Source organism: Chrysemys picta, chromosome 24 (assembly GCF_011386835.1).
Source record: "Chrysemys picta bellii isolate R12L10 chromosome 24, ASM1138683v2, whole genome shotgun sequence".
Lineage (NCBI taxonomy): Eukaryota > Metazoa > Chordata > Testudines > Emydidae > Chrysemys > Chrysemys picta.
In genome coordinates this window covers 12,536,414-12,562,826 of record NC_088814.1, presented here as the reverse complement: position 1 = coordinate 12,562,826, position 26,413 = coordinate 12,536,414, and the positions used below count along the sequence as shown (strand labels likewise).

The following is a 26,413-nucleotide window of genomic DNA, read 5'->3' as shown; positions in this document are numbered from 1 at the left end:
CGGCAAGCCGCGGTTCAAGTTCGCGGTCTGTTGATGTATACAACGCTAATATCAAATCAAAGCTAGACCCCAACAATGGCCAAGAGAAAACTTGATTCTGAAAACCGAGGCTTTCAAAGCCGGTGGGAGAATGAGTATATGTTTACTGAAATTGCAGGTAAACCAGTGTGTCTCCTTTGCGGGAGTAATATCGCTGTAATGAAGGAGTATAACCTAAGACGGCACTACGAGACGAAACATGAGAACAAATTCAAAAACCTGAGCGCAGGACAGAAGCTACAAAAAGTAGAGGAGTTGAAGAAGAATTTGACATCCCAGCAGACGTTTTTCACCAAAGCAAAATCACAAAGTGAAGCTGCTGTGAAAGCAAGTTTCATTGTGGCCGAAGAGATCGCCAAATCAGGACGGCCGTTTACCGAGGGGGAATTCGTAAAGAATTGTATGATGAAAGTGTGCGACGTCCTTTGTCCAGATAAAACGCGAGCGTTTGCAAATGTAAGCCTCAGCAGAAACACTGTTGCTAATCGGGTTTGTGAGATGGCGACTGATTTGAAAACACAGTTGATTGAAAGAGCAAAAGATTTTGTTGCATACTCCCTTGCCGTGGATGAAACTACTGACGCGACTGACACTGCACAGCTGGCGATATTTATCCGTGGTGTGGATTCCAATTTGTGCGTAACAGAGGAAATACTGGACATTAAATCGATGCACGGGACAACGAAAGGAGAAGACATCTTTGGAAATGTATTTCAAAGTGTAACCGACATGAAACTGCCGTGGGAAAAACTCGTTGGACTTACAACAGATGGCGCACCTGCTATGTGTGGTGAAAAAAATGGACTGGTGGGAAGGATGCGCTCAAAGATGCGGGAGGAGAACTGTGCCGGTGAGTTGACAGTGTATCACTGCATCATACACCAGGAATCGCTGAGTGCTAAAGTCCTAAAAATGGATCATGTGATGAACACTGTAACACAAACCGTCAACTTTATCAGAGCCCACGGTTTAAATCACCGCCAATTCCAGTCTTTTCTGCGGGAAATAGATAGCGAGTTTGGCGATATGCCATATCATACGGAGGTCCGGTGGCTAAGTCGGGGAAAAGTTCTCAAAAGACACTTTGAGCTGCGAGAGGAAATCTGCCAGTTCATGGACAGTAAGGGGAAAGACTGCACAGTTCTGCGGGATGAAAAGTGGAAATGTGAGTTGGCGTTCCTGGCTGACATAACGTCGCATCTTAGCGCTTTAAACCTTCAACTCCAGGGACGGGAGCACATAATAACCGATATGCATGATGCAGTGAAGGCATTTCAAGTGAAGCTGCGCTTATGGGAGACACAAATGCACCAATGCAACTTGTCTCACTTTCCCTGTTGCCAAGTAATACGGAACCAAGAAAGTGCCACAGTTTTCCCAAATGCCACCTTTGCTGAAAAACTCAGCGCGCTGCGCACTGAGTTCGCACGGCGCTTCAGTGACTTTGAGGCACAGAAAAGTAACTTCGAGCTGCTTCGCAACCCATTTGCAGTCGATGTGGAAACCGCACCTGTAGAAATGCAGATGGAGCTGATAGAACTGCAATGTAACGGGACACTGAAGGCAAAGTACGACACTGCGGGGCCAGCACAGTTCACTCGCTTCATTCCTGAAGCGATGCCGCAGCTCCGGCAACATGCGGCTCGAATCCTGTCCATGTTTGGCAGCACATATCTGTGCGAGCAGCTGTTCTCTGTGATGAAAATTAACAAAACGTCACACAGGAGTCGCCTCACTGATGAACACCTGCAATCGATCCTGAGAATCTTCACAACACAGAACCTAACCCCAAACATAAACGAACTTGTTGCAAAGAAAAGACTCCAAGTATCAGGCTCTGACTAAATAGGACAAGAAAATGGAATGTTATGATTATACTTTTGCTTTAAATTCAATTTTTTATTTATATTTTCAGATTTTTTAATATTCCAGCATGTACAGATTTTGAATGTATTGTATTGACAGGATATTTTTTTATGAAGAGCAAAATATTTTAAGTTGAAATGTATTTATTTTGGAATGATATCCTGTATTTTGGTTCATATTAATGGTTAAAAAACATAAATATTTAGTCTGTTAAATAAATGGTTATACTGTTCGGCCCGCGAGTTTTGAGTTTTGGCCCCCTGTGCAATTGAGTTTGACACCCCTGCTCTATACTGTCTGTATGGCAAACTTATGCTATGCTTCTGGGTGACATCCCAGACAAGCTGAGATTAGCTCTGCCTAGCCTGCTTGATGGCCCATTAAGGACCATCAGCTATACAATGGACCCATTGAGAGAAGGCAGATACGCCTTGTACCTCAGCAAAGTATGCAGGGACTGGCCCATGTGACTCCAGACTCCATGTTGCTGTAATTTAAGAACAAAGAGGTGTTCTTACACCTGGAAAAGACTATATAAGGCTGGTGCCTGATCTCCATCTTGTCTTCAATCCTGCTTCTTACCTCTGGAGGAACTTTGCTACAAGCTGAAGCTGTGAACAAAGGACTGAGGACCCATCCCAGCTGGGGATGTATTCCAGAGACTTGATTTGAACCTGCAGTTTATTCCATCGCTGCTGCAAGCCTGAACCAAGAACTTTGCCATTACTGTATGTAATTGATTCCATTTAACCAATTCTAACTCTCATCTCTATCTTTTTCCTTTTATGAATAAACCTTTAGATTTTAGATTCTAAAGGATTGGCAATAGCGTGATTTGTGGGTAAGGTCTGACTTGTACATTGACCTGGGTCTGGGGCTTGGTCCTTTGGGATCAGGAGAACCTTTTTCTTTTACGGGGGTATTGGTTTTTATAACTATTTGTCCCCATAACGTGTGGCACTGGTGGTAATACTGGGAAACTGGAGTGTCTAAGGAGATTGCTTGTGAGACTTGCGGTTAGCCAGTGGGGGAGACCGAAGTCTTAGTCTGGCTGGTTTGGTTTGCCTTAGAGGTGGAAAAACCCCAGCCTTGGGTTGTAACTGCCCTATTTGAGCAATTTGTCCTGAGTTGGCACTCTCAGTTGGGTTCCGCCAGAACCGCATTGTCACACAGGTCCAGGCAGCTACCTGAGACCCGGCCCCTCCCCGTCCCACTCTGGGCTCCCTGGCAGGTTCCTGCTGCCCTGAGCCCTCCACACTCCCCAGTCTCTGCAGCTACTTGCTCCCCCACCCCCCAGAACTTCTGCCACCTCAACCCTACCCACTGCCCATCCTCCAACCTGCGCCTGCCCCTGCTCACCCTGGGAGATTCCTGGGGCGGGGGGCAGGCTATGATGGTCTGAGCCCCCTTCCCTTCTGGAGGCTTGCAAGGGTGGCCATCTGGCCATAATTCTTTAGAGGGCTTCTAAGGGGCTACTGCCACTCCAGTCAACTGGGGCACAAGTGTCATGAGGGGAGGGGCCCCTCCCTTCCTCTGGGCCGGCAGTCGGCTCCCATTCTTACCCAGCTGAGCAGTAGAAACTCTCCCCCATGAAGGCTGAGGCTCCACTCTCTGTCATTGAGAAAAAGCTTTCACCAGGGACCAGCCGTCAACCCCCTCCCCACTGCACATAGGGGTCAGTTGCGGGGAAGGCCCTTCCCCCCTGGGAGTAGGGAGGTAAAGATACAAAATTCCTCCTCTACCTCTCCCCTCCATCTTGTGGGGTCTGGCTGAGTCCTTCTGCCCCCTCCCACTTCACCCTGTTGTACTTAAAATACTGCACAGGATCTTTTCAGGGGGAATGAGGCAAAGCACCACATTTATTGGTAATACATGTATTACTCAAAACTGTATCATATGCATATGATATATATTACACTTATGCACTTACACACACACAAGCACAGTCCGTCTTGTTGTTGTTACCAATTAGTTGCTCCCCTTAACTTCACTGGCCAGGTGAGTTAGATGGGGGAGGGGTGGAGCTGGGCTTCTGTCAATCTGAATCGATGCTCCCATGTTGACAAGACGAGACCCAGGGTCCTCCGCAAGACACCTCACATTTATAGCGGCTTCTCTCTCACACAAATCTATACCAGATTCAAAATCTGTGTCTGTGTCTGTTGGTCCTTTGTGCTGCTTTCTTCTGAGGCTAGGTCTACACTACCCACCTGAATCGGCGGGTAGAAATCAATCTCTCGGGGATTGAATTATCGCGTCTCGTTGGGACGTGACAATCGATCCCCGAATCGACGCTCTTAATCCACCAGCGGAGGTGGGAGTAAGCGCCGTCGACGGGGAGCCGCGGAGGTCGATTTTGCCGCCGTCCTCACAGCGGGGTAAGTCGGCTCCGATAGGTCGAATTCAGCTACGCTATTCGCGTAGCTGAATTTGCGTATCTTAAATCGACCCCCCCTGTAGTGAAGACCTGCCCTGAGTATTGTCCCAGTACTGTTCAAAGAGGGTGTTTTCAAAAGAAGGTGCTTGCTTCTAACCCCTGAGGCTGTCAATATGTCTGTTCTTCTTTAGTGAGCCCACGCCTTCCTTATTCACACCTCATTCATTCAACAGGGCAATTGATTAAAAGGGGGCAGGGGAGAGATCTTATTCTATTCCTAGCAAAAATACATTTTTTTAACATTATACCAAGGCTCAATACAAAGTTTTCTATATAAGGATCTGATACAAAGTTGTATGAAAATAGAGGCATAATACAAAGTCATATGAAAGTTATGTGAAGATGCTTAATGCAGAGATTTATCTACAACTGGGGGTAAGTGTGACCCGTCTGGCCCACGGCCCAGGGAGGCAGTGCACTGTTACCCGGAGGCATTTCAATGCCCCCCTCGGCAATGGTGTCTGCCCCCCCCTGCAACTGGCATCTGCTTGATATTGGCCTCATCGCTCAGCCTTCAGCTCATGAGTTTTATCTGGTGGGGCTGGCGATCCTGTCGTATCCCTACCCCAATGCACCTCCTATCCCCCCCCCCCTTAGATGTCTATGAATAACTGCAGCTCCCGCAGCCGTCCCACGGGGGCACTGAATGAGCCTGGGCTGCCTCGACCCCCCACCCCCAGCACGAACTCCCAAAGCCCCAGCCCTTCAGCCAGCGGGGCCTGGGGCCAGAGTGACACTCGGTACCTGCCCCCACCCCTGCACGGGCCTGTCTCCTCCTGCCCCTGGGGATCTCTCTCCCCCTCCCCTGTGACGCGCTGTGCCTCGCCAGGTGAAGCTGGCCTTCTCGCAGGACCGGGCCCTGCCAGGCTCAGAGCTCCAGCTGCGGGTGCAGGCTGCCCCCGGGTCCCTGTGCGCCGTCCACGCCGTGGATCAGAGCGTGCTGCTCATGAAGCCCGAGGCTGAGCTCAGCGTCGACACGGTGAGTCCAGAGCAGCTCAGCCGCTCACCCATCCCCTCCCACAACGAGTTCTCCCCCCTTGCAGGGAGGGGCGATGCACAACCGCTGGAGGACACCCCTCGAGGCCACCTCTCCCAGTCTGAGGGCTGCTCCAATGGGACTTGACACCCCCTAACTCTGAGGGGTCCCCGCTTGCCTTGCCCATTCTCCCATCAGCCCTTGCAGTGCCCCCCTCCCGGCACCCCTCACCCCGACTCCAGCTGGGAACATGGAGGTCGGAGCTGGGATAATGGCCGGGGTAACCGGAGCTCACTGTCCAGGGCAGAGTTGGTTCCCAAGGGCAGGAGAATTCCCTGCCCCCCATGTACAGCAGGAGACAACTGGCCAGGTGCATTGTGGGAGTTTTCCCTGCCCAGGTGACTATACGGAATCGCACTCGGCCCATCGCTGGTGCATGCCGTCCAGGGGCTCACGGGCTCTGCACATGGTGAGTGGAGCCTCCCAAGCCCCGTGGGGCAGCAGGAGACGGGACTCGATGGGCCAGTTGTTACCCCAAAATCCTCTCCTAGGGCTGGGGGGGAGGTGCAGGGACAGACGCCCATGTGGTGGATGGGGCTGGGGGATGGGCAGGGTGGAGGAGGTGTCCAGGCTAGAGATGAGGCTGGGGCGAAAGCGGAGGTTTGTGGGGTGATGTGTTAGTGGGAGGAGGGGCAGGAGCTGGCTCTGGGGTAGCTCGTGTCTTAGTTTCATGGCTGATGTTGTCTGTGTTTGTCTTTAGGTCTATAACTTGCTCCCCAATTTTCACCGAGGAGACTATCCCGATGCAGTGCGAGAGCCTGAGTCATGTGATCCTCCTCCACACATTGATAAGTTAATCAGTGCAGGTAGCGCTGGTTTGGTTCCATTTCTTCACTGCCGCGTTGGCAGGCGGAGGTGTCGCAGAGGGACTAGCAGCCAGACTCCCGCACTGCCTAATGCCGACAGCCTGTTTAAGGTAGGGTTGGGCCTGGCCAGGCCTCACACTCCTCTGTAGCCTGAAAGGACTAAACTGGCTCCGATGTGCCCAGAGCTGCTGGCATCCAGGGGTGAATCCCACCAAACAGTTCGGCCTGTTCTAATGAATCACCAGGGATGCTCCTAGCAAACTCAGGCCTGGGATACACCTCCCCAGCCACCTTCAGACATGGCCCAGGCCCTGGGACAGATCCCCGGGGTATCCAGGGAGCAGGAACGCCCCATCCCGCCCCACTCCTGGGCACAGGGATATTACATGTGGGGCTGGCAGCGCCACCTCCAGTTACAGTTCTCTGGCACTTCCCGTTAGAAGTTTTCAGTTCTTGTAACTTTGTCAGGCTGAAACGTTTGGGGCTGAAATTTCCCCAGCCAGGGGTCGGCCTCAGGCTGAACTTTCTGAGGCGTTTCAGCTAACACAGCTCAGCAGTTGCTCAGAAGGAGAGATGGGGAAAATACTCAGTTTTCCCATGATAAAATGAAGCTGTTTAATTGAGAAGCTCCCTCCCTCGGAGCAGAGACTTGACCCTTGGTCTGGAGGTCACCCTGGGGTCAGGGAGGTGCCCTTTGCCTTTCCCATGACATGCAGCCCCCATTCGGCTGAATGGGAAGCCCCTGGGAATGGCAGGACTCACATGCCCAGCAGAGGTTTGGAGTTTGCAGCATTATTCTGTGAGGAATCCCTCTGCACTGCGCCTGCTCCATCCCCTCCTACGTGCCGACTGGCCTGTGCGCACCTTCGCCACAGAGCGACTGAGCCTGCTCCAGCCCAGGCCATGGGGGCAGAGCAGGATTTTCCTGAAATGTCTCCTCCGGCCAGCAGGACCTGCGGTGGCACTGGGTGTGGGAACGGAGCTCCCAGAGATAGTGCCTTTGGTGCTCCCCGTGCTCCCCTGCCCGTCTCAGGCAGCCTGGAGGAGTAGGAAGCCACCTGAGTGAAATGTGCAGGGGGTATGGGTGCAGAAGGGGCAAGGAGAGGGTGGGGGGATGGGTGCGGAGGGGGTGGAGGATGGGTGCGGAGGGGGTGGAGGATGGGTGCGGAGGGTGATGGTGTCTTGGCCCACCTGAGGGAGGGATGGACAACGTCCTCCCAAAGCCCTCAGGGGCTGGGAGTCAGGAGACGGGAGCTCTGTCCCAGCTGGGGGCTGCTCTGAGTGATGGCAGCCTCCCCAGGGCCCGGGAGCCCAGTCAGACGGCCATAGTGGAATGGGCCGGGACCCGCCCTCCACCTGCCAGCAGCCCCGTACAGTGAGCATGCTGCCCATGGCACCCAGCACCGCGTGCACCGCGGCATCTAGGGGCTGCCCAGTGGACAAGTCACTCCCCAGAACTGTTCCCCAGGCGGGCGGGGGCGTTGGGTTCTGGGCACCAGGGGACCAGACAGATGCTGCCGCGGGGGGAGCTCGGGGAGCGCGGCCGGCCCCATGGGCGGGTGCTGCACATTGCAGGGGGGCAGCAGCTCTGCTCGAGCGGAGGTTGAGTGTCGCTGGCTGTTTAAAGAGGAGTGTGTGAGTGCTCTGACATCCACAGCCTGGCCTGAGATTTGCTGTGCCTCATGGCAGGACAGGGAGGGGCTAGTGGGCCACATGTGGGGTCATTTGAGTGGGGGGGGCCAAGATACAGCCCCCCTCATAAAAGGTGTTTCCACGACCGCCCGGTTCTCATCATGCTGTTTGCCCTGATTGGGGGGGGGCGACCTGAACGGAGGCCCCAGAGAGTGGGAGGCGCATGTGCAGCCAGGCTGGGGCTCCGTGGAGCCAGCGGGTTTGCAGGCAGTCTGGTGTCACAGTGACCGAGGGGCGCCAGGGGACGTGCTGTGGCCCGTGGATTGCCGGGGTGCCCACGGGCTGTGAATTCAGCTCCCACCTAGGGCAGGTTTCGGAGGATGCGGGTTGTGCCCATTGCCTGCACTCTGCAGCGGCTCCGTTTGGCAGTTTTACCCGATACCAAAATCTGGGGTTGGAGGCGATGTTTTCAAGGGCTGTAAGAGCCACGTGCAGACGCTGCCGTTCCTGCAGAGGGTTGCCAAGGAAACGAGCGTCGAGCAGAGGGAAGGGCAAAGCCTCCAGCACCCAATTAGGAGAATCCAAGCAGGCGGCTCAGGGCTGGACGGCAGCAGACTGGACCCTTTGAGGTTCACGGGTCCCTCTCGTCCTGTCACAGGCACAGCTCTGTGTGATGGGATCCCCGGGTACACCCTGGAACTGGAATACTGCTGTGCCCCCTTCACTCTTCAGCCTGGGCTGTCTCTCACAGTGCTTTGCTAGTGACAAGTAGCAAACCTCTCCAGGCACTGTGATCACTCAGCACAACAGCATGTGGAGACCCCCACCTAGCTAGATTGCATGAATGCTCCCAGAGCCACATATGAATCACACAGAGAAAGGCACCAGCCAATCTCCCAAGCCCCCCGCCTTGCACCCTGGAACTGTACCGTCTTGCCCTGGTCAGAAGCCTGACTTGACTAGTGTAAGTTTGTTACCCAGCCCGCCCCTCCCTCGATGTGGAGAGGGGACACACCAGCCTTTGTAACCTCAGCTGAGATTTCCCAAGACTTCAACCAAACACCCTGTTTTCTGTAAAATATAACATAGATTTATTAACTACAGAAAGATCGATTTAAGTGATTATAAGTGGTAGGCACAAAAGGTCAGAGATAGTTACTCAAGAAAATAAAAGGTAAGTGCTCAGTCTAAATCCTAAACTTTATTACACTAGGCAGTATTTGGATCAAGCAGTTTTCTCACCCCACTAGAGGTTACAGTTCTTAACACACAGGCTTCCCCTTTTAAGCCTGAGACCAGTCTCCTCAGTTGAAGTCTTTGTCCTCCCAGTGTTCTTGATGCTTCCAGCGTAGGTGGGGGAGGAGAAACGCGAAAGTATGATGCCACAGTCCCCTATTTTAGCAGCTCCGGATGTTTTTTCCTCTGTCTTCCTTCTCACCCAGGATGCGGCTTTGGAAATTCTCACCAACACCAACACCAAGAAGCCCTGTGAACGGCGTGGTCCTGCATTGTCCTCACTAGGTCAGTGGACTGGGCACTTCCATCCCTCTTGATCAACAATTCCAAATGCCCTCTCTGCCCTCTGAGGGGAGACAGCCCTGTGGGCTCATAGATCGGGCCTGGAACCTGGGTTCTGATCCTGGTTCTGACATAGGGTGACCAGAGAGCAAATGTGAAAAATCGGGACAGGGGGTGGGGGGTAATAGGTGCCTATATAAGAAAAAGACCCCAAAATAGGGACTGTCCCTATAAAATCAGGACATCTGGTCACTCTATTCTGACATTGCCCTTGGCACTTCCATTGTTCTCAATGGAGTGGGGGTTCTTCATTGTTCTCAATGGGGCCAGGGTGCGAGGGTTTCTCCAGTGTTCTCAGTGGGAGCTGGGCACATGTGATCATTTGACCCTTCCAATTCAGCTCTGCTCCTCCCCCTTCGGCTGGAGGCTCTTTGAGGCAGGGGCTGCAGCTGCCTGTGGAGGGACAGTGCCTGACCTCCTGCGGGCACCACCCCAATACCCATGCTAATCACACAGTGCCACGTGGTGGTGACCCTGGCATCACCCAACTCCTTGCCTGTCTCTCAGTGACTCCAGCCCAGATAATCTTGCTTTACACCGAGACTGATGGCTTTTCTAGCTCCAGCCCCATGCGCAGCCCTGGGATCTGAGAGTCAAGCTGGGTGTTATGGAGGTGATCACATGATGTCCTGCAATGCCCACTTGTGCTCGGTGGTTGCGGTAGAAACGCACTGAGCCTCTCTAGGCCTCCATGTCCCAGCTGCTCAGTGTGGCTAATGATTTGACCTGCCTGGCTACAGGAAGGGCTACAGGAGTGCAACATATCATAGAATATCAGGGTTGGAAGGGACCTCAGGAGGTCATCTAGTCCAACCCCCTGCTCAAACCAGGGCCAATCCCCAGACAGATTTTTGCCCCAGATCCCCCCCCCCCAAGGATTGAACTCACAACGCTGGGTTTAGCAGCCCAATGCTCAAACCACTGAGCTATCCCTCCCCACCAACGTACCCTTAACGCTGCTCGGGGCAGTGCTGGGACTGAGCTCAGGACTCTCTGTCTCCTGCCCATGTGCTGAGTCCACCAGCGTGTGCTGCACATAGGACACCCCCAGCCCCACCCCCTCCAGTCCCAGCCCTGCCAACAGGGGTCAGTTCTCAGAGCTCCCAGGGGCCACATGCAGCCCCCGAAAAGTCCCCAAACATCGAGACATTGCAGGTGCAAACACACGTGAATCATCATCTGGATTTGCCCGCAAACCAGGGTGGGGCTCCCTCAACCCCCCTTTGTATCTTTTCTTGGCATGATCCCTGGGGCAGCAAGTGTGGATAGTGCAGCAGGGACCCCAGTGAGCAATGGCCGGCTAGCACCAGAAGCCTGCACCCAGGAGGAGCCAGCGCCACGTGCATACTTCACAGAGACATGGCTGTGGGACCTGGTCCCTGTGGGGTGAGTGAGGAGCTGTCACAGACCATCCCTGCAGAGTGGCCTCCAGGCCAGACCCTCGAAAGCAGCAGCTCCCAGAGGCGGCGCACTGGCTGGGGGAAGGCTGGCTGCCCGCATGGTGCTGGTTCCTGCGCCCTGTTGCCAGCGGAGAGTGGCCCAGCACAGCAACAGGGAATAATAAGCCCCCAGGACTGTGGGATTCATCTCTTTACAGATGTAACGAACCCACAGAGCGGGGGAGAGGGCTGGGAGCCCGGGCAGCACCGTGACCCTGCGTCTCACCCGCAGAGCAGGGTTCATGCCAGCCCCTCCCCAGGCATTCCCTGGATCCCATTGAGTCAACAGAGGGTTTATCATCCTGACCCCATTGCCCTTCGTGGTGTTTTCATTCCCACACGGTGCCCGGGAGCTCCAACTCTGAGAACATGGGAGGGGTTTGAATCCCCGGGAGGGGGGCATGGAGGGAGGCACATGGGGTAGAAGTGGGAGGGGCAGGGGATCCCGAGCAGGGTGGCGGAGGTGGGGACGAGAGGGGGGCACTGACAGCTCTTCCCCTCTCTGCTGTCTGAGATTGGCCTGTTTCTGTGCCACCGGACCAGGGCCCCAGCCCAGCAGAGGGTCGGGCAGGGACGTCTCTGGTGGCCGGGCTCGTGGGCGTTTCCCACGGGGCGGCCGTGTGTCTGACGCTCTGTTTGTGTCCGTCCCGGCCCAGCGAGGGGGGCTCCAAGGAAGTCCCAGTCTCGGTGCCCGACACCATCACGGAATGGAAAGCTGGGATGTTCTGCATGGCGGAGGTGGGCTTTGGCCTCTCGCCCACGGCCACCTTCACAGCCGTCAAACCCTTCTTTGTGGAGCTGGCCTTGCCGTACTCCGTGATCCGGGGAGAGGCCTTTGCCCTAAAGGCCACCGTCTTCAACTACCTGCAGCAGTGCATCAAGGTGAGTGCCGCCCGGGGCTGAGCTGCTGGAGCTGCTGGGGCCGGTGACGTGGGGCTGGGGAGCTGGGCAGCGGTGCAGGCCGGCGAGTGGCACCGGCAGTCACTGGCTGTGACCCTGTGACCACTGGGGTCAGCACATCGCGGTGAGGGGGCCTGAGCCCCAGAGGGGCCATGTCTCGGCTGGAGCTGGCGCGTGTGAGCGCGTCCCCCACAGCCCTAAGGGGGATCTCGTGTTGGCCCCACAGGTGCGAGTGACGCTGGCGGAGTCTGCGCAGTTCCAGGCGCAGGCAGGCGAGGACGGCGCCTACACCAGCTGCCTCTGTGCAGACGAATGGAAAACCTTCCAGTGGGAGGTGACAGCGAGCAGCCTGGGTAAGGGGCGCTGGGGGCTCTGTGCCGGAGGGGAGGGGCAAGGAAGGGGTGGGGGGCTCTGCACAGTAGGGGGCAGAGAAGGGGTGCTGGAGCCTTTGAGTAGGGAGGCAGGTAGGGGTCTTTGGAGGCTCTGCTTGGGGGACAGACCGGTAAGGGGCATTGGAGGCTCTGTGTTGGGAGTGAGGAGGAGGGCGCAGAACAGGGTCACTTGGGCTCGGTGCCGAGGGGAAGGGGAAGGGACGGGAAGAGCTGCGGGGAGGGGAGGCGAGGACACCCCAGCAGAAAATCCCCTTTCACGTTAACCCTTGTGCCAGGTGGAGCTGGCAGCAACAAGGGCCGGGTTCAATATCAGGGTTTCCCCTTAACAGCGCAGCACAGAGCCAGCTCGGCCCCACTCACTGGCAATGCCTCCACTGCTGCTGTCTGCAGCTGACTCCCAGCTGCCGCTGTCTCTCTGCCGCTGAGCCACTGCGCCATAGCAGGGCACAATCCAGACTAATAAGCAGCTCTGTCACCCCTGACCTGCGCCCTTGGGTGCCTTCAGTAGCTCCCACCTGGGCTGCTCACACACAGCCCCAGCGCGCAAGCCACACCCTGAGTGTCTGTGTGTGACTGCAGCCTGCCTGCCACTCCCAGGTTACACTCTGGCTTTTGGCAGCCTGGGTTATACTGCAGGGCAACCCCAACGCCCCCAGTCCAGATCTTCCTCCAGAAAGGTCTGTCCTGTCTGCCCAGCCCTCTCCTGGCAATACAAGTTACATTACGGCTGATATTCCTTTACGAGAATACCATGCACTCGTCCTGTCACCCCACATGGAGTTTCCCAGACACTTGGATTTAAACACACTGGATTAGATAAAACAATCAAACATGTTCATTAGCCACAAAGAGAGATTTTAAGTGAGTGCAAGGAATGGGGCATAACAGTCAGAAATGGTTACAAGACAAATAAAGAGAAGACGTTTACTATTACCTGCCTTAACAAACCACATCTGATTCAAGCACAGTTTGACCCCGCTTGCTTCCAGCAGTCTCACTGACCGAGCCCTGTAGGTCAGGACCCCTCTGCCGTCCCGCTGGTCGCTGCTGCTTCCTGCTGCGATGTCACGTTCTCAGGTTCCCCCCCTCAACGCAGCAGACAGTGATTTCAGCAGGGAGGGGGCAGGTTCTGGGTGGCCATTCGCTGTTCCCACACCAGGGCTAAGGCAGAAAAACCCATTACACTCCACTCATCACTTCCCTCCATCCTTCCCTTCCCCCCTTTCCTTCTCTCTCTTTTCTCCCCCATTCTCTCGCTCTCCATTTCCTCTGCTTTTCTCTGTCTTTTTCACCACCCTCCCCCTCCCACTATTCTCCCCCCTCAGACCCGGGCTCCTCTCTGCCTCGGGAAGGGGCATTGGTCTGTCTAATGGGGGCGTCTCCCACCTTGCTCGGCAGGGGAGGTGAACTTCACCATCAGCACTGAGGCTCTGCGCACCGAGGAGCTGTGCGGCACAGAGGTGGCCATGGTGCCGGCCCAGGGGCGAGTGGACACCGTGATAAAGCCCCTGCTGGTCCAGGTCAGTGTCTGGTCGGGGCCTCTGGGCAGAGCGGAGGGAGATCCGGGGCCTGGGTCTCACCCCCTGGTGGCTGTGGGCTGAGTCTGTACTTGTGATTGTTCTTTGTCCTGCCACAGAAAATAATGCCCCAGCACCGCATCGTCCATGTCCCGGACCCGACCTGCACTGCCCCGTCACGCGGCCCCATCCCAGCGAGATCAGGGAGCTGGCGGGAGAGTCCTGGGACAGACAGAGATGGGGTTAGCCCCAAGGGGGGTGGCTGAGTGTGACACATGGGAGAGCTCCAGGGGGCGGAGGGAACTAGCAGAGGGAAGCTCCGCGCTGAAGTGGAGGAAGCTGTGAGATCTGCTGGGCTGGGAACAGTCTCCCCGGGGAAGGGACGGAAGCCCCATCGCTGGGGCGCTGAGAGCTGGATGTGCCCGAGCCCCACAGCACGGGCTGTAGGGGATGATCCTGCCCTGGCTAGGGGCACTGGCTGACCCAGCAGGCCCTGTCAGGCTGTGACGTGCGCGGTCCCTTCTCCTGACCTTCTGTCTGATGCTCCTTCCCCACAGCCGGGGGGGATCCTGGAGGAGAAGGCGCACAGCTCCCTGCTCTGCCAGGAAGGTAGGATCCCAGCGCCTGTGCGGGGCTCAGTGGGTGTCACTAACACGGGGCGTCTCTTGGCTGCGGCACGTCAGTGATGGCTGAGCCGCTGGATGGCCCAGCTAGGGGCACAGGAGCCGCCAGGCCGGACCAGACCAGGGGGCATCCAGGCCAATGTCCTGCCTGGGACAGGGTCCAGGCCCAGCTGCCCGGGGAAGATGCACCCCCTAGTGGGCAGTTATGGAACCGTCTGCCATGGGCCGAAGGCTCGAGCACGTTCGGCTCCTGCTCCCGAGTCTCACTGGGCCCCTGTTCCGCCAGCTCCTCTCCCCTGCATCCTGGTCCCGTGTGTACGATGCTCCCTGCAGAGCTCGTCACACCGGCTCTCTGGGGCCAGGAGAGGGACCAGCTCCCACAGGCAGGACCCTCCGCTGAGAACCCCCAGCCCTCGCCCTCAAGGGCACGTATGTGCCACGGCAGGGGGAGCTTGGGATTGAGAGAGGGGCTGTGATTGGGTGAGAGCCCCAAACGGTGAGTAATGGAGGGATCTGATTGGCTGGAGACAGGGGCAGGTTCCCAACAGGCCTTTAACGGTTTGTCTTTGCCTTCGTGTTACTCAGCGTCCGAAGAAATCTCCTTGCAGCTGCCAGCGAACGTCCTGGCGGGGTCCGAGCGGGCCCACGTGACTGTCCTGGGTAAGGAATTCCCCTGTCCCATCCTGTTGTATCAACCACGCAAGGTACTAACAAACTTCAACAGGACTTTATTTTTACAGTGGAAACCGCTTTACCAAGCTGCTGCTGCACCCTCTGTAACTCTCACTCTGCCTCAACTCCTCCCCCCTCCTTCCTGTTTCCTGTCCTTTCAGACTCCCAACAGCCAGCGCTCCCAGTTTTAATAATTACAGCAGCATCTAAACACCACAGTCCCTCCTCTCTTAAGAAAATTACCCAATTAAAATAAACATTGTTCTAACCACAGGAACAAATATGAAACAAGACACTATACTTTTGGCAGAAATATTACACTGAAAACACTGTAGATAGTACATAACATAGTCTCTAGTCCAGGCAGGTGGTCGTCTGGGTCTGACAGGCCGTCTCTCAAGCCCCGGTTCCAGTGCAATGTCTTGTTGTGGTGGTTCTACGGTGAAGTCATCCAATGCAGACTGGGTGTTGGCATAATCTCCTCTTGGTGCATAGGCAGGTGCAAGATAAGAAGCATTCCATACCCGCCCATCAGAAAGTCGATAGGTGTAAGGTCCCTTCTTCTGTATGATTTTGAGAGGAGCTGTGAATTTATGGTCCCCTTTGCGTAAGATTCCAGGTTTTCGTATTCTAACAAAGGAACCACATTCAAACTTTGGTTCCTTAGCACTCCACCGCTTGTCTGTGAAAGCCTTAGACTTTGCTTGGTTCTGTTCAACTGTTTTTCTCACATCATCCTCGTTTGGGGCATCAGGTCGTGCCTTTAACAATCCAGCAATGTTCAGTTTAGTAGTCAGCTGTTTCCCATGCAGTAACTCTGCGAGTGATCTTTGCGTTGTGGCATGTCGTGTAGCCCGGTACGCTGGCAAGAAATCAGTCGTGAAGGTTATCCACAATCGCCCTTCCAGTTGAGCCGTTTGCAAACTCTCTTTCAAACTTCTGTTAAACTGTTCAATTTCCCCATTGGCTTGAGGGTAATATAGCGATGACCTTCTGTGTAAAATGTTCCTCTCTGCTAGAAAAGTTTCGAACTCCAGGGAAGTAAATTGACTACCATTATCTGAAACCAGTTCTTTGGGGTTACCGTCCCGGCTAAAAACTGAAGAGAGAAACTTAATTACTGTAGCAGAAGAGATTTGCGATGTAAATGCTACCTCGGGCCATTTACTGAAATAGTCTATTAAAGTGATGGCATAACGACAAGTCAATTGGAGCAGTATCAAAGGGTCCTACCATGTCAATCGCCACTTTTTCCCATGCAGATTCAGGAAGAGGAATAGGCTGTAATGGAGGGGTACATGTCACTGCTGTCTTATCATGCATTTGACAAGTGACACAGGATTTTATGAGTGCTTCAGTTTGAGAGACCATCCCTGGCCACCAATATAAATTAATGGAGATATCCTATCTCCTAGAACTGGAAGGGACCTTGAAAGGTCATGGAGTCCAGCCCCCTCCCTTCACTGGCAGGACCAAGTAGTATAGATCCCGTAGTCATTGTTTGGTTCTGACAATTCCTTGATGAGTATCGTGTGCCAGGTGTATGAGTTTTGACTGTAATTCTTCTGGCACAAGTAGCCGGTGTGTACCTCGTAGCCCCAGTCATTGAGCAAAGAAAGTTCATCCCGAACTCTAAAACAAGGTAGCAAAACTGGGTCAAGGTTTTTAGGGTTACTGGGCCATCTCTTTGTCAGAAATTCCTGTAGTTTTTGTTGAATTGGACATGCTGAACAAGCAGCTTGAAATTGTTCTCTTGTAACTGCAGTAAGAGTGCTTGTAATAAGCGCAACTACTACATCCTTATCCTCCGGTGGACCATCTGGTGAAGGCAAAGACAGGCGAGAAAGGCAATCAGCTACCACATTTTTGTTTCCAGGCTTATATTCCAGTTCATAATTGAAAGAGAGTAGTCTTGCAGATCATCTAGCAATATGATATCCTGCTCTTCCCAGTCCTTTTGTGGTAAGCAACATCGTCAAAGGGCTGTGGTCTGTGCACAACTTGAACGTGCGGCCCCACAGGTAAGTTCTCCATTTTTCAGTAGCCCAGACACAAGCAAGTGCTTCTTTTTCGACTGTAGAATATTTTCTTTCAGCATTACTTAGTGTCCTTGAAGCAAATGCAACAGTCCTCTCTGTGTTGTCCTCATGAAGCTGTGTGAGGACAGCCCCAAGTCCATAATCAGAAGCATCAGTAGTTACAATTGTGGGCAATGCAGGACTGAATAGTGCAAGTACTGTACTATGTACAATCAAGTCTTTCACGGTTTTGAAACTAGCTTGTGCATCCGTTGTCCACACTAAGGTTGAACTGCTCCGTAGTAATTCTTGTAACGGTTCAATGACAGAGGCATAATAGGGAATGAATTTTGCATACCAGGAGGTAAGACCCAAGAAGGAATGTAAGATTTGCAAATCTGTTGGAGGAGGAGCATTTGAAATTGCCATGATATGATCTGGGTCAGGTTTTAGTCCAGCCTGTGAAATTGTATGCCCCAGAAAAGAGAGTTCAGTTTGTCTAAATTTGCATTTGGACCTATTGAGCTTTAGGCCTGCTTTGCTGATGCAGTTTAGTACAGACTGCAGGTTATTGTCATGCTCCTCAGTAGTATTTTCAAACACGATAATATCATCCAAATAGCACTGAACTCCCATGTTGATTCTTCAGAATCACTGACATCATTTTTTGGAAGGCACTTGGGGCTGATGTGAGACCGTAAGGAACACATTTAAAATGAAATAGTCCATCATGTGTAATAAATGCTGTGAGGTCTCTGCTATCTTCATGCAACATAACCTGGTGGTATGCGCTCTGCAAATCAAGAGTAGAAAACATCTTTGCTTCACGGAGTTCTGCAAATACTTCTTCTATGTGAGGAAGAGGATGGCTGTCAATCACAATAGCTTTATTTGGCTCCCTTAAATCCACACAAAGGCAAATGTCTCCCCACTTCTTCTGCGTCACTACTATAGGTGAAACCCATTCCGAGGAGTTAATCTCTTCAGTAATGTCCTTTTGAACAAGTTTTCTAAGTTCCTCTGAAAGAGCTTCCCTGACTGAAAATGGTAAGCACCGTAATTTCTGTCGTACAGGCATCACATTATTCCGCATTTTAACATTATGCAGAAACCCATAAGCACAGCCGAGTTTCTCCTCAACCTGGTGCTGGGTCCCAGCTGAAACTGGTGTGTGTACCGCAAGAGTGCTTTGCTGAGGAAGATCAATTCGTCCATTAACTACCCTGAGATTTAAAGCAGCCAATAAATCTCTGCCAAGGATAGGAGTGCCTTTGTGGACAACGTAGAACTCTGCAGTTACACAGCAATCACCAAAAGTAACTATTGCTGGCAGGCAGCCATGTACTGGAATATGGTTTTGCAAATAGCACACCAACTGAAGTTTGGGTTCAGTAAGAGGCACATCTTTAAAGTAATGCAAATAGATGGAATCAGGTAGTATAGTTACTGCTGAGCCAGTGTCCAACATTAGCTGAACAGAGTGTGATTTGCCTGAGGGTATGGTGGAAACGTTTACAATGCAGTGGGGGAGGGATAGCTTGGTGGTTTGAGCATTGGCCTGCTAAACCCAGGGTTGTGAGCTCAAACCTTGAGGGGGCTGTTTAAGGAACTGGGGTAAAAATCTGTCTGGGGATTAGTCCTGTTTTGAGCAGGGGATTAGACTAGATGACCTCTTGAGGTCCCTTCCAACCCTGAGATTCTATGATTATCTGTTCTGGAATATGTGCAGTAGTGATTTTGTCCACACTCAGCACAGTAACACCTGGTATTGTAACTGCATGCACCTGTTGATTGGACTGGCTACTGCGACATACTTTAGCAAAATGCCCAATCTTTTTGCAATGATTGCACTGAGCTACTTTTGCTGGACATCCTGTGTAGCTTGCAAGATGGTGTGGGGATCCACAGCGAAAGTATGCTTTTACTGTATTTCAAATTTGCTGAGTCAATGGCTTTTCATTAGTTTTCCTCTTGCAATTGTTTGTCTGCAGCGATAGTGAACTTTTCTGCAAACGAGTCACAGCCTGGACTGTACCTCCTGTATCTGTAGCTGACTCACTCTGAGTAGCAATGGTTATTGCTTTTTCTAGAGTCAGTTGTGGTTCTAGAAGTAAGCGTTCTCTTACACAAACCATGGTTGTTTTCTCAATGAGCTGGTCTCTAATCATCTCATCTGCCATATTCCCAAAGTCACAAGTTACAATCAGACTCCTCAGGGAAACAATATACTGCATTATAGTCTCCCCTAGTTTCTGCTCACGCTGGCGAAATCTGTAGCAATTAGCTACTACATTCACCTTTGGCACAAAAAAGTTCTTTAATGCAGTGAGTGCAGTCTCATATTTATCATCTGCAAGGGGAAAAGTGTAAAATATACACTGCCCTTCTGCTCCAAGGCAGTGGATTAGCAGAGCACGCTTTCTTACTTCAGAAATCTCTGTAGCACTGATTGCAAGCAGATAAGGCTCAAACATATGGCTCCAGACAGTAAAAGCAATTGGAGGCTCACCTGGGCTTTGCAGAAAAGGTGCAGGTGGGTTCAGAGGCAGAAGATCCATCCTCGTCGCCAAAATGTTGTATCAACCAGGCAAGGTACTAACAAACTTCAACAGGACTTTATTTTTTCAGTGGAAACCTCTTTACCAAGCTGCTGCTGCACCCTCTGTAACGCTCACTCTGTCTCCTCAACTCCTCCCCCCTCCTTCCTGTTTCCTGTCCTTTCAGACTCCCAACAGCCAGTGCTCCCAGTTCTAATAATTACAGCAGCATCTAAACACCACACATCCCTGCCAGGGCACGGTGCCCTTCACCAGTCAGCCCATCTGTGGCCCAGGGCTCTGATCAGAGAGGCCGGGGCATCACGGATGGAAAAGACCAATGATGTCTTGTGGGTGTCTGGGGCCAGGGCAGGACTGTTCCCTGCAGTCTGTGCTCCAGGGCCTTGTCCCCAGTGAGGGCAATAGACTCCTGCGGTGATGCCATAAAGTTGTGCCAGGGCATTGGTGTCTTGGCCATTCATCACCACGTATCCATGTAACCCCACCAGGCCTGAATTGAACTGGGGGCTCTGGGCCTCCGCGTGCCAGGGCTTCACTGATGTAGTGTTAGGGACGGGGCAGCTGTTGTGCAGCCTGGTAATTCTCTGCTTCCCCAACTCCCTTGGTGCCAGGAGACATTATAGGCACAGCTCTGCAGAACATAGACCAGCTGCTGGCCATGCCCTACGGCGATGGAGAAGAGAACATGGTCCAGTTTGCTCCCAACATCTACATCCAGCAGTACCTGGAGAAGAGCGGGCAGCTGAGCCCGGAGATCAGGGACAAGGCCCAGGGATTCCTCCAGAGCGGTGAGTGTCCTCCCGCCCCTGCGCCCACAGGGCATGGCGGGGCCATGTGAGGGCCCTGTCCGTGCCACCTCTGGGGCCCGGGTTCCAATCCAGCCCCAGATCAGGACCCTGGCTGACTCTGGGGGTCAGTGAATTAGATCCTTGGCCTTTCCTCTCTGGGGCACCAGTCCCGAGGCCCAGGTCATAAGGACTGTTTGACTCAGGGTTCAGGAAATGGGAGAGGAGCCCTTTCCCCCCTAGGAGGGGGCGCTGGTTGGGATCGAGCCCCAGGTCGGGGCGCTGGAGCGTTTGGGTGGGATCAGGGCCCTATTCAGCCTTAACTCCATCCCCCTATTCAAACCGACCCCTGGAATCTCTGAGTCTCAGCGTCGTGGGGGAGGGGAGGGCTGGCGGGCCCCATGGGGTGCAGGCTGGGGGTGGATTCTAGCCCCTCGGGGGGTGAGCGGATCCAGGACTTGCTGTCTCTCTCCCATCCCTGCAGGCTACGAGTGCGAGCTGCTCTACAAACACAACGATGGCTCTTACAGCGCCTCTAGGAAGAGGGATGCCAGGGGCAACACCTGGTGAGGGGCCGCACGGCACGGGCGAGTCAGAGCTCTGGGTGGGCAGGGCCTACCGGGCTGCAGCCTGACCCCCAGCCCCACTGCTATTCCAGTCCTGCTCCCCACACAGCTCTGCCCCACTTACTCCAAATCCTCCCATTCCCGTTCTGGGCTCCCCTGACATCTCTGCTCACCCCCCACAATGCTCACCCCCAGCCCCGTCCCCGACGTACCTCCCTCCTGGCCCGCAGCATCTCCTGCAGAGTGTCCCTCTCACGGGGTCTCTCCCCACCCAGGCTGACGGCCTTCGTTCTCAAGTCCTTTGGCCAAGCCAGGCCCTATATCTCCATTGATGAGAAACACCTAGAGGACGCCCTAGGGTGGCTGCACAACCGCCAGCGGAAGACCGGCTGCTTCCGCAGTGTGGGGAAGCTATTGAACAACGCCCTGCAGGTGGGATGGGGGAGGAGGGGAGAAGCTGGGGAAGGGGGTGGGGGCCCCTCATGGCAGCTGGTTGTTGTCACCCGTGTCGGTTTGGGGTATTTCCCTGGGTTTTTAGCAATGGCTGAATGGCTGGAACGGCCGGGGCAGCGGGTTCTTGCACCGAACGAGGGAGCAGCCCTGGCCCAGCCCCCCGGCTCCTGCACAGCCCGGTCTCCCCGCGGGCACTGAGCAGACCCCGCACTCATTGCCTGGCACGGAGAGCCTGAGGGGCAGGGCCCAGCCCAGCCCTGAAGTCATGTGACTCCCACAACTCCCCATGCGGCTCAGTCAGAAGGGCGGTTGCGGTGCATCATGGGAGATGAAGTCCGAAGGAGCCCGAGTCCATGGGGGAACGGGGTCATGAGGCCAGTGCAGCTGAATGTTGAACCGGTTTGCAGTGGAAGGTATAGATTCAGGTCGCCAACCCGAGAGGCTGTGATTTGGGCCCCGCCGACCCACAGCAGAATGTTGCGTTTCTATTTTCCCAACAGAAATCGAAACGTTTCAGCAAAAGTAACGTTTTCCCTCAAAGTTTTGGTTTTGTGGAAACTGCATCGTCTGTCGAGAAATCATTTCAGCAGGAAATTCCCACCCAGCTCGAGTCACAGCCCAATTCCTGCCACTGCCCGGAGTTTGCAGGGAGCCGGGAATCTACAAGAGGGGGGTGACGATGCTGCCCGTGGGAGCCAGCTGAGGTCACTCAATCAGGGTGAACTGCAGACAGAACAGGGCAGACAAACCCTAAATGCGGGTGGATATTCCAATACTTAGATTTACCAAGCCAGCACAAAGCAGCTTCTGTATTACCTCACTGGTTATGCAGACGTCCAAACAACACAGTTCCCTTAAAATGCCCAGCCTCAGGCCTCCGTCCAGACACACATGTCAGATATGATGATGATTACTGAAAATCTTATGTCATCATATAAAAGAAAAGGTTCTTCTGATCCCAAAGAACCAAGCCCCAGACCCAGGTCAAATGATAACTTAGATCTTACCCAAAATACACACTTATAGCCAATTCTGGTTAACTAAACTAACATTTATTAAAAAAGAAAAGAGAGAGAGTGTTGGTTAAAAGATCAATATACACACAGACTTGAGTTCAATTCTTGAGGTTCTGATACATAGCAGAGATGAGCTTGTAGTTGCCAAAAGTCCTTTTGGAAATAGTCCATAGGTTATAGTCCAGTGTCCATATTCAGGATGACTCCAGTCAGTGACTGGGGATCTCAATCCTTGTGGATTAAGTTTCTCTCTCTTGAAACCCAAAGCAGATCTGAGATGAAGAAGGATCGTGTCCCAAGGTTTTTATACATTTCCAGCAGCCTTTTGGCCTGAGAAAACAATAGGCTTAAGTCTCCTTCTCCTAAACATCATGGCAATTAGCACAGGGTAATTTATCCATTAAACAGTTCAGATACAGGTTACCACAACCTTCAAAGAGACATAGAGACAATAATACTATTTCTCTCATGTGTCTTCATAAACGTTAATATTCCTTTTTTGATCTTTGAATTAAAGTTATAGCAATAGACAAGACTTGTTTGCTTACATCACAAGACCTGAGCAAACATCTCCCATTCGATCTCTAACAATGCAGACTTGCATTTCAAAGCTCTATTCATTTACATATCTTCCTAACCAGTCTCTAAAGTTCGGCCATGGGCCGGGTCAGTCTGTGAGTTAATTAACTCGTTCTGGCCCTGTCACCTTTCAGTGAGATATTATATTACACTCATAACGTCACAGTGGGCTGGGTCTGTACCCGGCCATTTGGGAGATAGAAGGAGACAAATCTTAGGCAAAGTCCGGATTCCCGCACAGGGGGACTATTTAATGAGCATCGACTCCCCCAGCGAGAGGCGAATCCCTCAGCCTCTGCAGAAACGGCCCCTGGTCTTCACAGGAAATCTGGCAAATGTCAGTTCAAACCAACTTCCCAGCCTCTGGTTCCAGGGGGGCTCAGATAGGGTTTTATGCTGGGAGTCCAGTGCAGCCATGGCTATGGAGCCACTACCACCTCTCCTGAAGTAGCCTGTGGAACTCACTGCCACCGTGTGGCCTCCCTGGCTGCTACGACTGGGGGCAGCTGCTCGGGACCCAGATGGGCCTGACAGGTCCCAGCAGGAGGTGGGAACCAAACCCAGCCACTCGGAGCGCTGGATCCGGTTCTTCTCTGTCCCAATGGGCCTGTCCTGGGCAGCGGATCACCTGATCCTGGCAATGTGACCTGCAGCTCGGTCTGAGCCGACTCCCGGTGTCTCTCTCCCCGTCAGGGCGGCGTGGTGGATGAGCTCTCTCTCTCGGCTTACATCACGGTGGCGCTGCTGGAGCTGGGGCAGCCGCTCACGGTGAGGCCAAGCCCGGCTGTCCCAGGGGAGGGGCTGGCAAGATTTGGGGGTGACAGGGTGCTGTGGGGTGCAGTGGAGAAGTGGGTTGATAGGGGGAGGGGAAGTTGACAGGTCAGTGGGGGGGTTGGTACCAAGGTGGGGGTCAGGGAGCTGTGGGCAACAGTGGAGAGGCGGGTTGGTGGGGGGAGGGGAAGTTGACAAGTCGGGGGCGGTTGGTACCAAGGCGGGGGTCAGGGTGCTGTGGGGAGTTGGGCTGGGGTCAGAGTTGGAGGAAGATTCAGCAGCTTGGGGAGGGGCTGGGCTGTTTCGGTGTCTAGCGCTCGGGGGAGGGGGTCTGGCGAGGCTTGTGGGGCGCAGGGTGTGGGTGGGGGGATGGGTCAGGGGAGGTGACGACAGGCTGGCGGGAGGAGGTAGTTGTGCCCCATAGGGTGGTTGCTGGGGGACACACCCAGGCGCGGGGCATCTCCTCTGGCCGGTTCAGCCTGATGGGGAGTCTGTTCGGTGTCTCCCCTGTCCCAGGACCCCATGGTGACCAGGGCCCTCCAGTGCCTCCGGGAGTCAAGCACCAGCGACCTCTACACGCAGGCGCTGCTGGCCTACGCCTTCGGGCTGGCAGGGAGCACTGAACTGCGGGACGCCCTTCTGCAGCACCTGGCCCAGCACAGCGTCAGCGCCGGTACCGGCAGCACCTCGCTCTAGTACTCTCCTCTCTGCCGGCCTCTAGACACAGGGCAGGGCCAGCTGCCCCCCACGGCCCTGCCCACCCAGGTACCCCCTGCCCCGGGGCCTCCTCAGCCTGGCAGGGGAGCTGGGTCTCCGTGGCCCAGTCAGTCCGTGGTCTCTGCTGAGGCTGCCAGCGAGGGGCCGATACGCCGGGCTCTGTCGTGGGGACACTTCTCCCCTCAGAGCTGGAGTGAGATCGTCCCGCCATTTCCCAGGGCCCAGCGCATGGAGTGAAGGGGGACGAGGCTGGGTCGCTGCCAGCCTGGGGGGATTGGAGCTGAGAACCTAGAGGGGCAAAGCCCCATGTCCCAACCCAGTCCTCTAAAGCACCCGGGGCCAGGAGCGTGACGGGGACCAGTGGGCTCAGAGCCTGTGGGGCAGGGCCTTGCATAGGCAGCTCCCAAGGGGAATGGGCCATAACCGAGCCCTGGGGAGATGCCAGAAGATCCCAGCCCCCATCCTGTGTTGGGGACATACAGCTGGGGAGTCCCTGCCCGAGGCTTCTCGGCTTGGCCTGGCTAATACTGGGAGGGGAACGGGCAGCACTGGGCCGGGGCCGGCTAGGCCCTGCTGTCTCTGGGAGAGGAGGTTGTACAGGGAAGCAGGTCTCTGGGTGCCCCGTTGTCTGCACCATGTGCCCCCCAGGGACCCATGGGAGGCTGCCTGTCCCCCCGCTCCAGTTCCCCTAGCCTTTCCCTGCACAGATGCTCTTGGGTTTGTGCCGCTCCCAGCCCAGCCCCGGTGTGAGCGATGCAGCCTGGGGCCAGCTCCCCAGAGGGCAGGAGGTCCCATGGGAGGCCCTAGGCCCACTGGGAGCGCGGCTGGGGACGCAGGAGGTGGCGCTGCCCCACGTCAGTGCTGAGCTGAAGGAGCCCTCGGCATGAGGCCAGGGGGCGCTGGGAGTCCCAGGTTGGGTCCCTCACACTCGTCATGACCACGCCCCAGTGATCTCTGTGCGTCTCCTCCGCGCCGTTCGAGCTCAGACTGAGCCGTGCCTGGAGCTGAGGCCTGGCGCGCTCGGTTCCTGCCGGGCCCTGGGGAGACGTCCCCCACAGAGAGGAGCCACCTGCGTTGTCCGGACGGCTCTGTCGTGTCTCGGCTCAGGTGAAAAGTCCCTTCTCTCCAAGCCGCGGCGCAGCAGCTGCAGCTGGTCTGTGCCCGCGAGTTGTGTGTGTCGCCTCCTGCCCTGCCCTGAGGCGGGTAAGAAGTGCTGGGAGCAGCACGTGGCTCCTGCCCCAGGGAGGGGAGAGGTGGGGGCTCTGCTGCTTGGGGCACCCAGGGGCCACTAGGCACTGGGGTAAAACAGCCCTCGGGTAACAGGACCTGTCTCCGAGGTCACAAAGACCCTGTGGAGGGGCGTGTTTATCAGGCGTCAGCGCCATCCCTGCGCTTCACCTGGGTCGTGCTCCCCTCTTGCCCCCAGCCCCAGGGGGTCCCGCAGTCTCTCAGGGGCTCTCTGTCCCCCTCTAGCAGTGGTGGCACAAGGCACAAGCAGACTAAGCAATTGCTTAGGGTCCCAAGAAGCTCATGGGTCCCCCAGTTTGGTATTTCCCCCCAAACCCGTTCATCTAATGTAACGTGGCCTTTTTACAGGGTGTCGGTTTTGGGGGGGGGTTGGGATTGTGATGGGTTGGACCCCCCTTCTGGGATACCATCTGATGTACTGGGATTTCACTGAGGGCTTGTCTACACGGGCAATTAACAGCGCTGCAGCTTTCTCACTCAGGGGTGTGGGAAAACACCGCCCTGATCACAGCAAGTTGCAGCGCTGTAAAGCGCCAGTGTAGACAGTGCCCCAGCGCTGGGAGCTGCGCCCCTCGTGGAGGTGGGTTTTTAGAGCACTGGGAGAGCTCTCTCCCAGTGCTGCGCCGCGACCACACAAGTCACATTAAAGCTTTAACATTTCCAGTGTAGACTAGGCCTGAGCCTCCCCTGCTCAATCCCCAGGGTTCCCTCTCTGTGCGTTGCCGAATTAGGCTCTCTGGCCTCTTGCAGCACACACAGGTAGGG

The 26,413-nt window shown here is 54.7% G+C and overlaps 1 protein-coding gene across 5 annotated transcripts in view; it reads left to right on the top strand.

Annotated features, from left to right (window-relative positions):
• Window positions 1-26,413, top strand: part of LOC101941091 (alpha-2-macroglobulin-like protein 1) — a 62,385-nt gene that overhangs the window by 25,362 nt on the left and 10,610 nt on the right. For 3 of the 5 annotated variants that reach the window (XM_065577461.1, XM_065577460.1, XM_065577463.1), the window contains 14 exons: window positions 5,172-5,321; window positions 6,079-6,294; window positions 9,259-9,337; window positions 10,651-10,780; window positions 11,490-11,715; window positions 11,960-12,086; window positions 13,524-13,645; window positions 14,200-14,251; window positions 14,851-14,925; window positions 20,125-20,301; window positions 20,783-20,864; window positions 21,140-21,296; window positions 23,606-23,680; window positions 24,200-24,356. In XM_065577461.1, the coding sequence (XP_065433533.1) occupies window positions 5,172-5,321; window positions 6,079-6,294; window positions 9,259-9,337; window positions 10,651-10,780; window positions 11,490-11,715; window positions 11,960-12,086; window positions 13,524-13,645; window positions 14,200-14,251; window positions 14,851-14,925; window positions 20,125-20,301; window positions 20,783-20,864; window positions 21,140-21,296; window positions 23,606-23,680; window positions 24,200-24,356 (1,825 nt within the window). Of the gene's footprint in view, window positions 1-157; window positions 2,138-5,171; window positions 5,322-6,078; window positions 6,295-9,258; window positions 9,338-10,650; window positions 10,781-11,489; window positions 11,716-11,959; window positions 12,087-13,523; window positions 13,646-14,199; window positions 14,252-14,850; window positions 14,926-20,124; window positions 20,302-20,782; window positions 20,865-21,139; window positions 21,297-23,605; window positions 23,681-24,199; window positions 24,449-26,413 lie in introns of those variants that run through there. The other 2 variants (XR_010594738.1, XM_065577464.1) reach the window with 2 other exon arrangements.